The sequence below is a fragment of the Glycine max genome, chromosome 13 (genome assembly GCF_000004515.6).
Source record: "Glycine max cultivar Williams 82 chromosome 13, Glycine_max_v4.0, whole genome shotgun sequence".
Lineage (NCBI taxonomy): Eukaryota > Viridiplantae > Streptophyta > Magnoliopsida > Fabales > Fabaceae > Glycine > Glycine max.
The window spans coordinates 13,517,026-13,531,412 of NC_038249.2; the positions used below are offsets into that span (position 1 = coordinate 13,517,026).

The 14,387-nt window shown below is 36.0% G+C and overlaps 3 protein-coding genes across 3 annotated transcripts; 1 reads left to right on the top strand and 2 right to left on the bottom strand.

Moving 5' to 3' along the window:
* Window positions 1-1,081: 1,081 nt before the first annotated feature.
* On the bottom strand, window positions 1,082-4,419 carry LOC100816319 (probable endo-1,3(4)-beta-glucanase ARB_01444). The gene has a single exon (XM_014765366.3). The coding sequence runs from the start codon at window positions 3,547-3,549 to the stop codon at window positions 1,297-1,299; it is 2,253 nt and encodes a 750-aa protein (XP_014620852.2). The 5' UTR covers window positions 3,550-4,419; the 3' UTR covers window positions 1,082-1,296.
* Window positions 4,420-6,631: 2,212 nt separating this feature from the next.
* On the bottom strand, window positions 6,632-9,406 carry LOC100779224 (probable endo-1,3(4)-beta-glucanase ARB_01444). Its single transcript, XM_003541208.5, has one exon. The coding sequence runs from the start codon at window positions 8,980-8,982 to the stop codon at window positions 6,766-6,768; it is 2,217 nt and encodes a 738-aa protein (XP_003541256.2). The 5' UTR covers window positions 8,983-9,406; the 3' UTR covers window positions 6,632-6,765.
* A 2,603-nt stretch (window positions 9,407-12,009) lies between these two features.
* Window positions 12,010-14,387, top strand: LOC100776030 (probable endo-1,3(4)-beta-glucanase ARB_01444). Its single transcript, NM_001425271.1, has one exon. The coding sequence runs from the start codon at window positions 12,078-12,080 to the stop codon at window positions 14,166-14,168; it is 2,091 nt and encodes a 696-aa protein (NP_001412200.1). The 5' UTR covers window positions 12,010-12,077; the 3' UTR covers window positions 14,169-14,387.

A 14,387-nucleotide genomic window follows, 5' to 3' on the forward strand; every position in this document is an offset into this window, starting at 1 on the left:
GCATTGTTGGTAGCCAGATAGGTTAAATTTCTACATAAATCTTTATAGAATTATGTAAGGGATTTTTTGTCTCACTACTAGAAAAATGAGATTTTACAACGTCGAATTAAATACGGTACAAAATCATCATTATAAAAACATATGGTGGCAAACTTTTAAATAATTGTAAATATTTTAAGATGGTTTTCACAAACCTTGTTGAATGTTAATTTCAACATCTGTTTCGCCCAAAACCATCTTTGAAGGCCATATTTCAAAGTTAATTTCAACGATGGTTAAAAACCGTTGTTGCAACACTTCCAGAACCATTGTTAAAATGTTTTTTTTAGTAATGTGTGGTCAAGTGAAACCAAGTTTCAAAATAATATTAGGACTTGCGTCCAAGTTATCTCCTCAAGGATTAGAGATTATCCGGGAAATTCCAATTAAAAGACTAATTAAGATTTGTAGAAGTTTCTGGTAAGGTTTGTAATTGAATACCAAACGAACAACATAAGAATAAATGGAATTAAGTAAAAGAGAATAATAGTAAAATGATCATAGAGTTGAGGAATGGATGGTTTGAAGAACCAAGGTTGGACTTGCTTTCCCCCTTTTTAATGCAATAATCTTAATTCTGGCTAGAAAGAAATTAGGAAAATGGAAATGAAAATCAGGTTAGAGAAAGTGAAATTGAAAATAGAGTAAGAATGTGAGTGTGAGAAGGTGTGATGAACCAGTGACGTGGTCTCCAACGAAGTTGTTGGCGACATCTTCTTTGTCGGAGATGAGTTGTTCAGGGTGGAAGAGTTGTTCAATTGCGCATCAAACTTCATTGATGATGGTGGGCTCGAGATCTACATTGAAATATGCAATACTATTTGTGGTCTACCAAATGAAGACCCATACGCACACCTGGCCACTTACATTGAAATATGCAATACTATTTGATTGGTTGGTGTGCCTGAAGATGCAATTCGATTGAGCTTATTTTCATTCTCATTATCTAGAGAAGCTAAGAGGTGGCTTCATTCGTTTAAAGACAACAGTCTTAAGACTTTGGATGAAGTGGTTATATAACTCTTCAAAACACATCTTTATATTGTATATAAGATTAATATGTTGCATACTAAACACACTAACAAATATCTCCTTTAACACTATCTTTACAATGATACTAATTATAAATTTATCCACTGATTAATAAGCTACATACTTATCACACTAACATATAGGTGCCGGGGCAAGATTTTAGCATTAGCCTGCCATATATTTTCACCTTCTTAACATCTTGAGATAGTTTATAGTTAACAATGTTTAGTGGCAGTAATGGCCAAACCAACATTGTTTTCCATGAACAAGTTCCTCCTCCACATCACCCCTGGTGTGAATCCACCACAACAGATTAGTCATTGAGTTCCCATCATCAAAAACTTTCAAGCTTCTTACCTTTTGCAATGCACTTTCTTTATCATAAGTTCCTTCCATGGCATAGATAAACCCCTTCCACCCTTCTCCAACACCTTTCCTATTCAAATTGGGCAATGTCCACTCCACAAGCTCCTTTACATAACCAACATCTGAGAACAACGCCTCAGTAATAGGAGACAATGGTAAAACATGAATACCAAGCCTACACTCTCTCCACTGAGCAGGAGCAAACCATAGTCCACTATCTCTCTTGTTAGCCCAAAGAACACTTACAACCTTGTTCTCTTTGGTAAAATCTTCCTCATACAATTTATGTCCCTCTCTCACATGCCACCACATTTGAGCTGCATGAATTTCCAATGCTGCAAGTGTTGATCCAGTGGCAATAAGTTGAGTGTCACCATATGCCAAACCCATCAATGCTGCAGAATAATATGCATTCACAGCTTCACTAGTACTCTCCTGATTTCTTCCATCTGCAAATTCAGTTAACCCTCCGGCCCAAGAGTGCAATTTATAGAGATCAAAACACCTCAAACGCGTGTAGTTAGAGTTTGATCTTCTTCCCAAATTCATGAAATCTGCCACAAGCGAATAGGCTTCAGGCTTGTACTTCCTTCCCCAAGCTGGATCAATCTTTGCAAGCACTGCAATTCCATAAAGGAAGTACCCCAAATTGTAATGATGATCATTATAAACACCAAACCCAAAATCTGCACCTGAATCTTTAGACCCATGTTTAGTAACAATTCCACCCCATTTCCCATCATAGAGAAAACCATTTCCACTAAAAGTTCCGTCCAACCATGGCTCAATAGACTCCTTCAAGAACTTTTTAATCTCTGTCATGGCATCAAGAAAAGCCACCTCCTCAGCTATTAATGCCAACCTAGCTGCCCTTGCTATAATCTTCCCATAAAAATAACACGATGTTGTAGTTACTCCCAAGGGATTCAAACCATCCACATCTTCAGAAAGCGCTGAAAAAATCTCCTCATGGAATTCATCTTTGATACCTCTTGTGGAATGCCAAGTAACCGAAACCGGATCAGCTTTCAATAGCCATGAGTCTCCAACAACACCAACAAGCTCCCCATCAATGCTTCTATATTTTAAATCATGTAGCACAGTCACACCATAATCACTATCATTCAAAAGCTGAAGGTGAAGAGGGTGAGCTAGCATTAACAACTCCCCCCACCCTTTCTTTTCCCATTTATACTCCACACAGAATGGCTTTGTGAATTCTGCATCTCCAGACACAGGATAACAGGAGCTGAACCTATTGAGGATTACCTCATACTTTGGGTCAGAGTCAGGCAACACTGCTATCCTAATTATGCCAGAAAAGTCAGCAAAATTAATCTCAGAAAGGTTGTGGTTTAAACTGATAGGGGAGGAAGTGTGAATGAGCCATGTTTGGCCATTGTTGAGCTGCAAGGTGTGTTTGGTGAGGGATTTATTGGATGAGAGTGAAAGAATGGAATGCGTGGTGGTGATGAAAAGTGGTGTGGGACAAGTCACTGATCCTGTAACAAAAGGGCATCCCCTAACAAGAAAGAACCTGAGGTTTGAAGAGGGAATATCCAAAGTGACACTGAGATCACTGAAGGAAGAGATCACATGCTTTGTGTTTGAGCCTGGGGTGGTTTTGCACTCCGAGGAAGCGATAGTGATATCAGGGTTGAAAACCTGCGTTATGAAAGAAGAGTTGAAGGTGATAGAAGGGTAAGAGAGGGAAAGGAAGGAATTTGAGGATTTGATGAGGTAAGGGTGAATGTACTCAGGTGAGTCTCCATTTTGGAGAACATAGTTTTGGAAGAAAGAGTTTGTAGGGAGTGGAGAAGAGAGAAGGTTTGGAGAAAAGAAAGTAGAAGGATCAGGGAGAACTATGGAGTGAGTTTGAGGGAAGAGAAAAGGAGCACTTGGTTGCTTGGGAAGAGGAGGAGGTGATGGCGGTGGTGGGGGCGGTGGTGGTGGGGGCGGTGGTGGTGGTGGAGATGTAGATGGAGGAAGTGGTGGAGGAGGAGGTGAAGGCGGACATTGAGATGGAGGTGGAGATGATGGTCGTGGTCGATGTCGATTTCTGAAGGGTCTTTTAATTTCTCTTTCAATCTTTTTTCCAAGTTTCTTAAACATGGTGAGTTTGGATTTAGATTTGGATGTGGATGTAATGGACGTTAAGTTAGTTGGATGGAAATAGAAAGGGTTGGAGTTACTGTGCTTTATATAACAGAGAAAACTGAAGCTGAAAAGAAAAGTAAGGAATTTGAAAATGTTTGAAGAAAGGAATTGTTAAAAGAAAATGAAGGGATGTTATGAGTGTACATTATGCTATAGAAACAGAAAAATGTCAAGAAGAAGAAATGATGCCTTTCGTTGGCTTGGGTGGGGAAAAAGGGGTAAGGATCACTGCAAGCTACTTTAAGGTTTCATTGTTGAATGTGCAAGGAAGAGATGGCATGACGAGGTTGTTTGGCATTTGATATTGTACCTTGCATCTTTTCCGTAACTTGTTCAAACAATAATTTATTCCCCTATAGAAAAGTCATTCTTATTAAATTTTATGTACAAGTTAATTTTAGCATCTTAATGGAGTTGTTTCACTCACTTTTGGTAGGTCCTACAATGTGACATAAAATTAAGAATTTCATCAAATTTTCTCTAATGGTGCATGCAAAAATTTCAGAACTTAAAAATGAGTCCTATAATTATTTCAAAATTCTTAAGAAATGTTGATACAATTTTGTTTTTGAAACGTGAGTTTGAGAGATATATTTTCCTATACAATAAAGTTATTCATCTTCTATGTTCCCAAGAGATAAATTGGTTTCAAAGTTGTTTTTTCTTCATCATCCTACAATGTCATTCCCGACTAAGAAGAGTTATTAAATCAAAAAACAAAAAGTTTCATCACTTTTCTATAACATTTTTTTTTCTTTTAACATCTTTCCGTCAGATCGATTATCTTATTCCACAATGTTTCTCTTCTATTGCACAAAACATTGTATAAAAAGTTGTACCGATACGATTATTTCAAATTTTGCAATAAACTGATAATGAGCTCAATAAACTTCAGACTAAAATTGGATAGTTAAGGGAACAACGGTTAGTCAATTAAAGGAAGAATGCTAGAAGAATAATTAAAGGAACACGGGTTAGATAAGACTAAAAACTTAAAACGGATAATCTGATTAAAATCTCTTCAAACTCAAACCTCTATTGACCAAGATATCTACATATTGTTAGTCACCTAATTACTAAAATTTGGGCAAGAAATTTTGCTATTTGCAAACTAAAGTTTTTTTAAGTATAGATCAGAAATATTATTCAGAAAAAAATAATCTTATTCAACTCGATAAGACTATGATGGACGAACAAAACTCTCCTTCAAAGTATTTAACACAACTTGAAAGGACTATAATATTCATAATGATCTTATCCGATTCAAACATGATTGTCTTTATGAAAAATACCTATGACCTAGTATATTGGAATATGTATTTTACTTGTTTTATCATACATGTTTATTCAATTATTAATCCCTATATATACATGACTTATTTTCAGTGATTCCCAATAGAAGTTTTCAAATCAAACCTTATATATATAACTGTTTTCTATTTAGCCCGTACAGAGCAGAATTTTGATCCTTAGACGTTTTTAATTTTGGTCCCTACGTATAATAATGCTGAATTTAGAATAATTTCACATCTAAGAACCAGTTTGAATGATGCAGAGACCAGGTTGGAAAGGAGTTTGACGTATAACAATCAAAAGTTTACAATGACAAGAAAGCCTTTATTCCACAAGATAAGATGACTATATGGATCACATGATGTCATTCAACTCTATGTAAAACCAAAGCTTTAGAATAACAATCAAAATTATAATTAATTACAAATTAAAAAGCCGGATGTGTTAGAATGATATAATGAAAAATGGTTTGCAAATAACATTACAATTTTGTTTCAAAAGATAGGAACATTATCTAGCATTTCCAAATACAAGATTACACAGATAATGAAGAAAAAATAAAAGGAATAGGTTGGTGGCATGGGGAATTTACAAACAAATTAAGTTCTCTTATTGAAAACAAACATTACTTTCCTTCCGGCGTTCAAATCTTCATGGTTGCAGAACAGAATGAGCAGCATTTTCTTTCATTTCATGGCAATGACTCTAAATCTGTAATGTTTCTATCACACCTATTCAGACTCATTCATAGCAGATCAAACAAAAATCCTCTAATTAATCCAATCGACTAATTTACTAGTTAGGAATAAATGTTTCTTCCAAAGCACACAATTAAAAATATACCTAAGATATACCATGAGGCATCAAAATAACAAGGGAAGCTACAACGGTTGAAAAGGAATTTGGTGTTTTTGTGATATACCAACTAATTATTGAGACTAATTCTTTTCAATGCTTTGTCACAGATTGCACCATCATGAGCCAGAGTTTCAAACTTTTTGAAGTTTTATCTAATGCCTCATGGCACAAAACAAGATCGCTGTTGGCTACTAAAACAGTTGAGTTGGATGATTTAAGATGTTAATGTTGTATCCAAAAAGAAAAGTTCAGATATTAATGAGAAACTTTCCAGGTTTTTAGTTAAGATCTTTTAATTAACTATTCCTTCCAAATTGACCATAAAAAGAAAATGAAGGGAACAAGAGAAAATGAGAGTCAGTTGAAAACACAGATTGTTATTTTCTTGTCACCTTGACACTGTTAAGAGATTGCACAAGTCTATGAGTTTACATCATCAAAAACCTCTTTAGTTTCACCTGCTGTCAAATGCACTACAAAAACAACAAAGCCATATCTCACTAGGTGAGTTTGGCTACATGGATCACACAACGTCATTCGGCACAGTTAAAAACCAAAGTTTCAGAAATATTGTACCTTGCTGTCAAATACACTGATATTTCAAAAAAAGAAAAACAAAATAACATGATATACCAAAATAAGTCAATTTTGATCTCCCCTAAATCAAGGGCTTGCAGCAGTTTTAGTCAATACTCATTTAGTGCTTCCTTAATTGTACTTAATGCTTTTAGACTATAGAGGGTATTCATCAGCTAACAGCTGCCTCTACTCTTCAAAATGGAAATGCAAAAAAACACACAATGGAAAAGTAAAGGCCAGATGCTAGCTAAAGAGCTTAAACCATGATGTCCTCGTAACACAGTGAGGGTTAACAGAGAACAAATTCTTAAGTCCACAACACACATTTTACTGAATAAAAATTGTAAGAAACAGACATCAGATATATACAGAAATTTATTTTTGTACAGTGCAAGAAACTATCATAATTTCTTTTTAAATACCCGAAATCATTAACAATACCTAGTGGCAGTAATGACCAAACCAGCAGTGTTTTCCATGACCAAATTCCTCGTCATCAGATCTGCTGTGAATCCACCACAAGAGATTAGTCAATGAGTTTCCATCATCAAATCCATTTAAGCTTCTTATCTTCTGCATTGCACCTTCATTGTCATAAATACCCTGCAGAGCATAGACAAACCCCTTCCATCCTTCTCCAACACCTTCCCTATTCAAAGCAGGCAATGTCCACTCCACAAGCTCCTTCACAAAATCAACATTGGAAAACAAGACCTCAGAGATAGGCAGTATCGGTAAGAGTTGAATGCCAAGCCTACATTCTCTCCACTCAGGAGGTGCAAACCATAGTCCACTGTCCCTCTTATTAGCCCAAAGAACACCAACTACCTTGTTCTCTTTTCCAAATTCTTCATCATACTGATTATCTTCCTCTTTCACATGCCACCACATTTGAGCTGCATGAATTTCCAATGCTGTGAGTGTTGATCCAATAGCAACAAGATGCGTGTCACCATAAGCCAGACCCATCAAGGCAGCAGCATAATATGCATTAACAGCTTCACTAGTACTCTCCTGATTTCTTCCATCTCCAAACTCAGTTAACCCTCCAGCCCATGAGTGCAATTTATAAAGGTCAAAACACCTTAGTCTTGTGTAATTTGAGTTCGATCTTCTGCTCAAGGTCATAAAATCTGCCATTAGTGAATAGGCTTGAGGCTTATACTTCCAACCCCACACTGGATCAATCTTAACAAGCACTGCAATTCCATAAAGGAAGTACCCCAAATGATAATGGTGATCATTGTAAATTCCAAACCCAAAATCAGCACCAGCATCAGTAGATCCTTGTTTGGTGACAATGCCACCCCATTTCCTATCATACAGAAATCCATTCCCATTAAAAGTCCCCTCCAGCCACGGCTCAATGGTTTCCTTCAAATACTTCCTAACCTTGGGAATCACATCAAGAAAACACACCTCCTCAGCTATCAAAGCCAACCTTGCAGCCCTTGCAATCAATTTCCCAAAAAAATACGACGAATTCGTCGCTATTGCCGACGAATTCAGCCCCTCAACATCATTCACAAGCGCCGAAACAACCTCATCCCGGGATTCTTCCCTCACACCTCTAACAGAATGCCAAGTCACAGAAACAGGATCAGTTTTCAAGAGCCAAGAATCCCCAACAACCCCAATAAGCTCCCCATCAATGCTCCCATATTTAAAATCACTCAAAACACTAACATCTTCACAACCACTATCAGCCAAAAGCTGAAGATGGAGAGGGTGTGCCAACATCAACAAATCACCCCACCCTCTCTTCTCCCACTTATACTCCACACAAAATGGTCTTGCAAACACAGCCTCACCGCTCACAGGGTAACAAGAACTGAACCTGTCAAGCACAGCCTCATGCTTCCAATCAGAATCAGGCAACAGGGCAATCCTAATTATGCCAGAAAAGACATCAGAAGTGATCTCAGAGAGTCCATGACTCAACCTAATCGGTGAAGAAGCATACAAAAACCAAGTCTGGCCATTATTGAGGTGAAAAGTGTGTTTGGTGAGTGACTCGCTGGAGGAAAAAGAGAGAATTGCATGGATTGTGGTGATGGAAAGAGGGGTTGGTTGAGTCACAGAGAGGGTCAAAAAGGGGCTTCCCCTAACAAGGAAAAACCTCAAATTGGAAGAAGGGATATCCAATGTAACACTGAGATCATTGTGGGAAGAGATGGTGTGGTTCAAATGGGAAAGGTGGGATTTTTGAGAGGAAGAGATGGTGAGATCAGGGTTGAAGACTTGGTAGATGAAGGAGGAGTTGAAGAAGCGAGATGGGTATGAGAGGGAGAGAGAAAAGTTTGAGGATTTGATGAGGTAAGGGTGAATGTATTCAGGTTGGTCACCGTTTTTTAGGACAAAGTTTTGGAAGAAGGAGTTTGTGGGGAGTGGATTTGAGAGAAGGTTTGGGGAGAAGAAATTGGAGGGGTCAGGGACAACAGTGGAATCAACATTTGGGAACAGAAAAGGAGAGTGCTTTCTGGTGTGAGACATTGTTAATCTTCGTGGTGGTGATAGAAGTGGTGGCAATGGGGTTGAAGGTGATCGTGGTGGTGATGGGGTTTTGATTTTGAAGGTTGTGTTTTTATCGGGTTTGGAGCCTTTTTTGAAACCACTTGTGAGAGCTGTGCTAACCTTGCGTCTAAGTTTTTTCAACATTTTCTAGGTTGTTGACTAAAACTATGTTAGTATGATTATATTATTGTTAAAAAAAATAATTTTAACTACGTAGAAGACTGTTATAGGGTCAATATTTGGAAGCTTAATTTTATTCTTTTAATTTTTACAAAATTAATAAAGTATAAGAAAAAAGTTGTAACATCAGATCATGACTGTATAGAGTGATATGTGTGAAACTTGATTGTAAGCAATTCAGGTCTTGAGAGGTTTTGATATGATTTTGGTTAGCAGAGTCCGTTAAGCAATAAAAAGTATGATTATAGCATTAAATTGGGTGGTGGGGTTTGGATTTTGGAATGTTGGGTGAGAGTTGTTGGAGGGTTTGACAAATACAATGGTTTTATTGGATTGGGTTTTTCATAGGATGTGGAAGAAGGGTGTGGTTTTTGGAATGGGCAAAATTGAATGAGATTGGTACGCAGGGTGTTTATGAAGGATTGAATGGTTTGATTGAAGGTTAAGGAATAGGGTATGTTGGGGCAGCAAGTTATGTGAATTTGAACATGTCAAGAAAGAAAACAGGGAGGTTTCTCAATAGGAAAGTGCAAGGAAGGGATGGCTTAATGATGTGCAGTTAGAATTTGTGAAGAGTGACGTGTCCAAGTGAGAAGGGGAGGACAAAATCTAAGGAACTTTACGCGGTTAAGGAATTATTATCTTACTGTAGTACATAAATGAATTATGATCTAGAAAAGTGACTTTAGGGTACACTAGCACGATATTCGTACCTTCGCACGAGTCGTTCAATTCTTTTTGTATGTTTTATAAATAAATAAATAATATATTTAATTTATTAAGATCATCGTTGTTAAAGAAATCAATATTTAAATGAATTAATATTTATGTTGTGGTTAGTAAGAACGTAAACATGATACCCTACAAAATAGAAGTAATCATATATGGAGTTTAAATTTAGTAATATTGGCAACCAACAACTGAAAGACAAATGAGATAGATTATTTTGTTTATCATTAACATTATAATATTATATGAAAAATTGATCTAAAAATGACATGGATTAAAGTATTTTTAAATTTAGAAAATAAACCTAAAACTAAAAAAAAAGACTAAGAGGTATTTTAAACTTGTCTAAATAGTTATTTACAATCAAGAAATATATCAGTAATGATTATGAATAGGCATAACAATAAAGAATAAGTTGGGAATAGATATATTTTCTCCCGTCTCCACTCCATAAAATTAAAATAAAATAATTAAAAGATTAAAAGTTATTTTAATCTTATCCAAATTTGTAGTTATTTAAAACTAAAAAATATATAAGTGATGGCCGTGAATAGACATGACAACGGGATATGATGAAAATGAGTATGTAGTTCGTCATCCCGGTCCATGTTCCTGTCTTTATTCCTGATCTCCGTTGATGATAAAATTTTGTACTCGTTTTGTCCTTGTCGAAGGATACATACCAATAGATCAAAGCAACCGATTCTTTTATATTTATTCTATTTTTCCGAATTTTATATGATATATATAAAAAATGTACAAATTGATATGATATATTTTTTGTTGATCAGAGTAGAAATGTGAAAAATATTCAATTACAAGTATATTTTATAGGATTATGGTATGTAAGAGACACAATCAAAGTTATGTTTTATCTTTTATTTTATAGGTCTCTAGAAAAAAAAATATAATTTATAGGATTATGAATTCAAAATTAGTAATTTTGTATTTTGTAAATTCAATTTTTCTAATCAAATTGTGTTTTTTAATCGATAAACCTAGATTTACATTTTTATTTATCTCTTATTGTTTGTTTTATTTACCTTAATAAGTTTAGTTTAAAAACTTCAAGTTTCAAAAACAATTATTTGTATGCTAATATAATGAAAAATATTTTTCCCTATAAAAAAATTAAAAAATATTTTAATGTATCTAGTTAGAAAAAAAAGATAATATCAAATATAAATATACCATTAAATATTAATTTTATGTTTGTTATATTTTATTGAAATTGATATATTGAATAGTTGATGGCTTTAATTAGATATATTTCACTACGTTAATAATGTTTGATTGATTATTAATTGATTTATTAAGTATATTTATTTTCAAAATTTATTTAAGAATAATATTGTTTAATACGAAGCCGGTTTCGTAAAAGCATGCAACTGCGTGTTTTCCGTTATAAAACCCACTTGATTATTTTAACTTTTAATTTTTTTATATATATAAAAGAAGGAAGAAACTAACTCTTCAGAAATCTTTGTAAGTTTTTCCTTTCGATTTGAATAAACTCAAAGTTTCTTTTCATATCTATTCTGTGCGGCTCTGTCGCCTTCTGTTTTTGTTATATTCTCTGTTGATTTAATTTCATTTACATTACTACTTTCATTTTTATTTTCATTATTTTAACTTCTGCTCATAAAAAGTATACAAGAATTTCTACATAATGGTACAAAGATAAGTAACCTATTACAGAGTGGATATGGGTAAAAATTTCGTCAAGGCATCTTCAAAGAACAACAAACATTATAGCTAATTAATTAACGAACTATGGATTTTGACTTTGCAAGCAAAACCTCCATAGAATATGATTCATATGTGTGTTGACTGACTCGTGTTTATCTTCTTGTTCAGATCTTCCAATTGTGTACACATAACTTTGTTTTTATGTGGAGTACTAATTTTTCATTTTTGGGTCTGAATTTGGTCCGTTCCCATTGAGAAACTTAGGTTTTGTTTCTGGACATGGTCACATTCACGCACCTTAAGTTTCCCTTCCCTTTAATCAATCATTCAATCTTCTTTACTCACACCCTTCCATCATTCATTAGAATCATTTAGTACTCTCTAGTCTCATCACAACTGACCAACTCAACTTTAGCCTCAACTTGTGCTGAAATCCAGTTCACCAAATCAATAAATTATGGTAAACTACCCAACAAGCATCCCCAAAACTCCAGAACACAAACCCCACTATCCTACTTATAACATTATAATAACTAACCAAGTTGTAGATAGAGTAGCCGCCAATAATGAAAACAATAAACTCTAAGAAACAAGTACATTCATCACAAGCCCCTCAAACACTCAAAAACCCATATATATTTATGATCACCATTCACCACCTTCAACATCACCATTCAACCATTGTTCACCATAATCAAACTCGAATTAAACCACCTTCAGCAACAATGGTTAACATCCAAACCAATACATCTTACATCTTCCCTCAAACACAATCCACTGTTCTTCCTGATCCCTCCAAATTCTTCTCCTCAAACCTTCTCTCAAGTCCACTCCCCACAAACTCTTTCTTCCAAAACTTTGTCCTAAAAAATGGTGACCAACAAGAATACATTCATCCTTACCTCATCAAATCCTCCAACTCTTCCCTCTCTCTCTCATACCCTTCTCGCCAAGCCAGTTCAGCTGTCATATTCCAAGTCTTCAATCCTGATCTTACCATTTCAGCCCCACAAGGTCCCAAACAAGGTCCCCCTGGTAAACACCTTATCTCCTCCTACAGTGATCTCAGTGTCACCTTGGATTTCCCTTCTTCCAATCTGAGCTTCTTCCTTGTTAGGGGAAGCCCCTATTTGACTGTGTCTGTGACTCAACCAACTCCTCTTTCAATTACCACCATCCATTCCATTCTCTCATTCTCTTCAAATGACTCCAACACCAAGTACACCTTTCAGTTCAACAATGGTCAAACATGGCTTCTTTATGCTACCTCCCCCATCAAGTTGAACCACACCCTTTCTGAGATAACTTCTAATGCATTTTCTGGCATAATCCGGATAGCTTTGTTGCCGGATTCGGATTCGAAACACGAGGCTGTTCTTGACAAGTATAGTTCTTGTTACCCCGTGTCAGGTAAAGCTGTGTTCAGAGAACCTTTCTGTGTGGAATATAACTGGGAGAAGAAAGATTCAGGGGATTTGCTACTCTTGGCTCACCCTCTCCATGTTCAGCTTCTTCGTAATGGAGACAATGATGTCAAAATTCTTGAAGATTTAAAGTATAAAAGCATTGATGGGGATCTTGTTGGTGTTGTCGGGGATTCATGGGTTTTGAAAACAGATCCTTTGTTTGTAACATGGCATTCAATCAAGGGAATCAAAGAAGAATCCCATGATGAGATTGTCTCAGCCCTTTCTAAAGATGTTGAGAGCCTAGATTCATCATCAATAACTACAACAGAGTCATATTTTTATGGGAAGTTGATTGCAAGGGCTGCAAGGTTGGTATTGATTGCTGAGGAGTTGAACTACCCTGATGTGATTCCAAAGGTTAGGAATTTTTTGAAAGAAACCATTGAGCCATGGTTGGAGGGAACTTTTAGTGGGAATGGATTCCTACATGATGAAAAATGGGGTGGCATTATTACCCAAAAGGGGTCCACTGATGCTGGTGGTGATTTTGGATTTGGAATTTACAATGATCACCACTATCATTTGGGGTACTTCATTTATGGAATTGCGGTGCTCACTAAGCTTGATCCAGCATGGGGTAGGAAGTACAAGCCTCAAGCCTATTCTATAGTGCAAGACTTCTTGAACTTGGACACAAAATTAAACTCCAATTACACACGTTTGAGGTGTTTTGACCCTTATGTGCTTCACTCTTGGGCTGGAGGGTTAACTGAGTTCACAGATGGAAGGAATCAAGAGAGCACAAGTGAGGCTGTGAGTGCATATTATTCTGCTGCTTTGATGGGATTAGCATATGGTGATGTACCTCTTGTTGCACTTGGATCAACACTCACAGCATTGGAAATTGAAGGGACTAAAATGTGGTGGCATGTGAAAGAGGGAGGTACTTTGTATGAGAAAGAGTTTACACAAGAGAATAGGGTGATGGGTGTTCTATGGTCTAACAAGAGGGACACTGGACTTTGGTTTGCTCCTGCTGAGTGGAAAGAGTGTAGGCTTGGCATTCAGCTCTTACCATTGGCTCCTATTTCTGAAGCCATTTTCTCCAATGTTGACTTTGTAAAGGAGCTTGTGGAGTGGACTTTGCCTGCTTTGGATAGGGAGGGTGGTGTTGGTGAAGGATGGAAGGGGTTTGTGTATGCCCTTGAAGGGGTTTATGACAATGAAAGTGCACTGCAGAAGATAAGAAACCTGAAAGGTTTTGATGGTGGAAACTCTTTGACCAATCTCTTGTGGTGGATTCATAGCAGAAGTGATGAATAGAATGGATTTGGTTATTGAACATGACAACACTGCTGATTTGGTTGTTATTATTATTGCTACTATTACTATGCCAATAAAATCATCAAATATGTCTTACATCATAATAAAAAAATTATTACTATGCCAATAAGTCAATGATTTCGATATGTTATAGAAGAAGAAAACTATAATAAAGTTACAACAATATCATGACATGATCTATAACATGTCTGTTTCTTA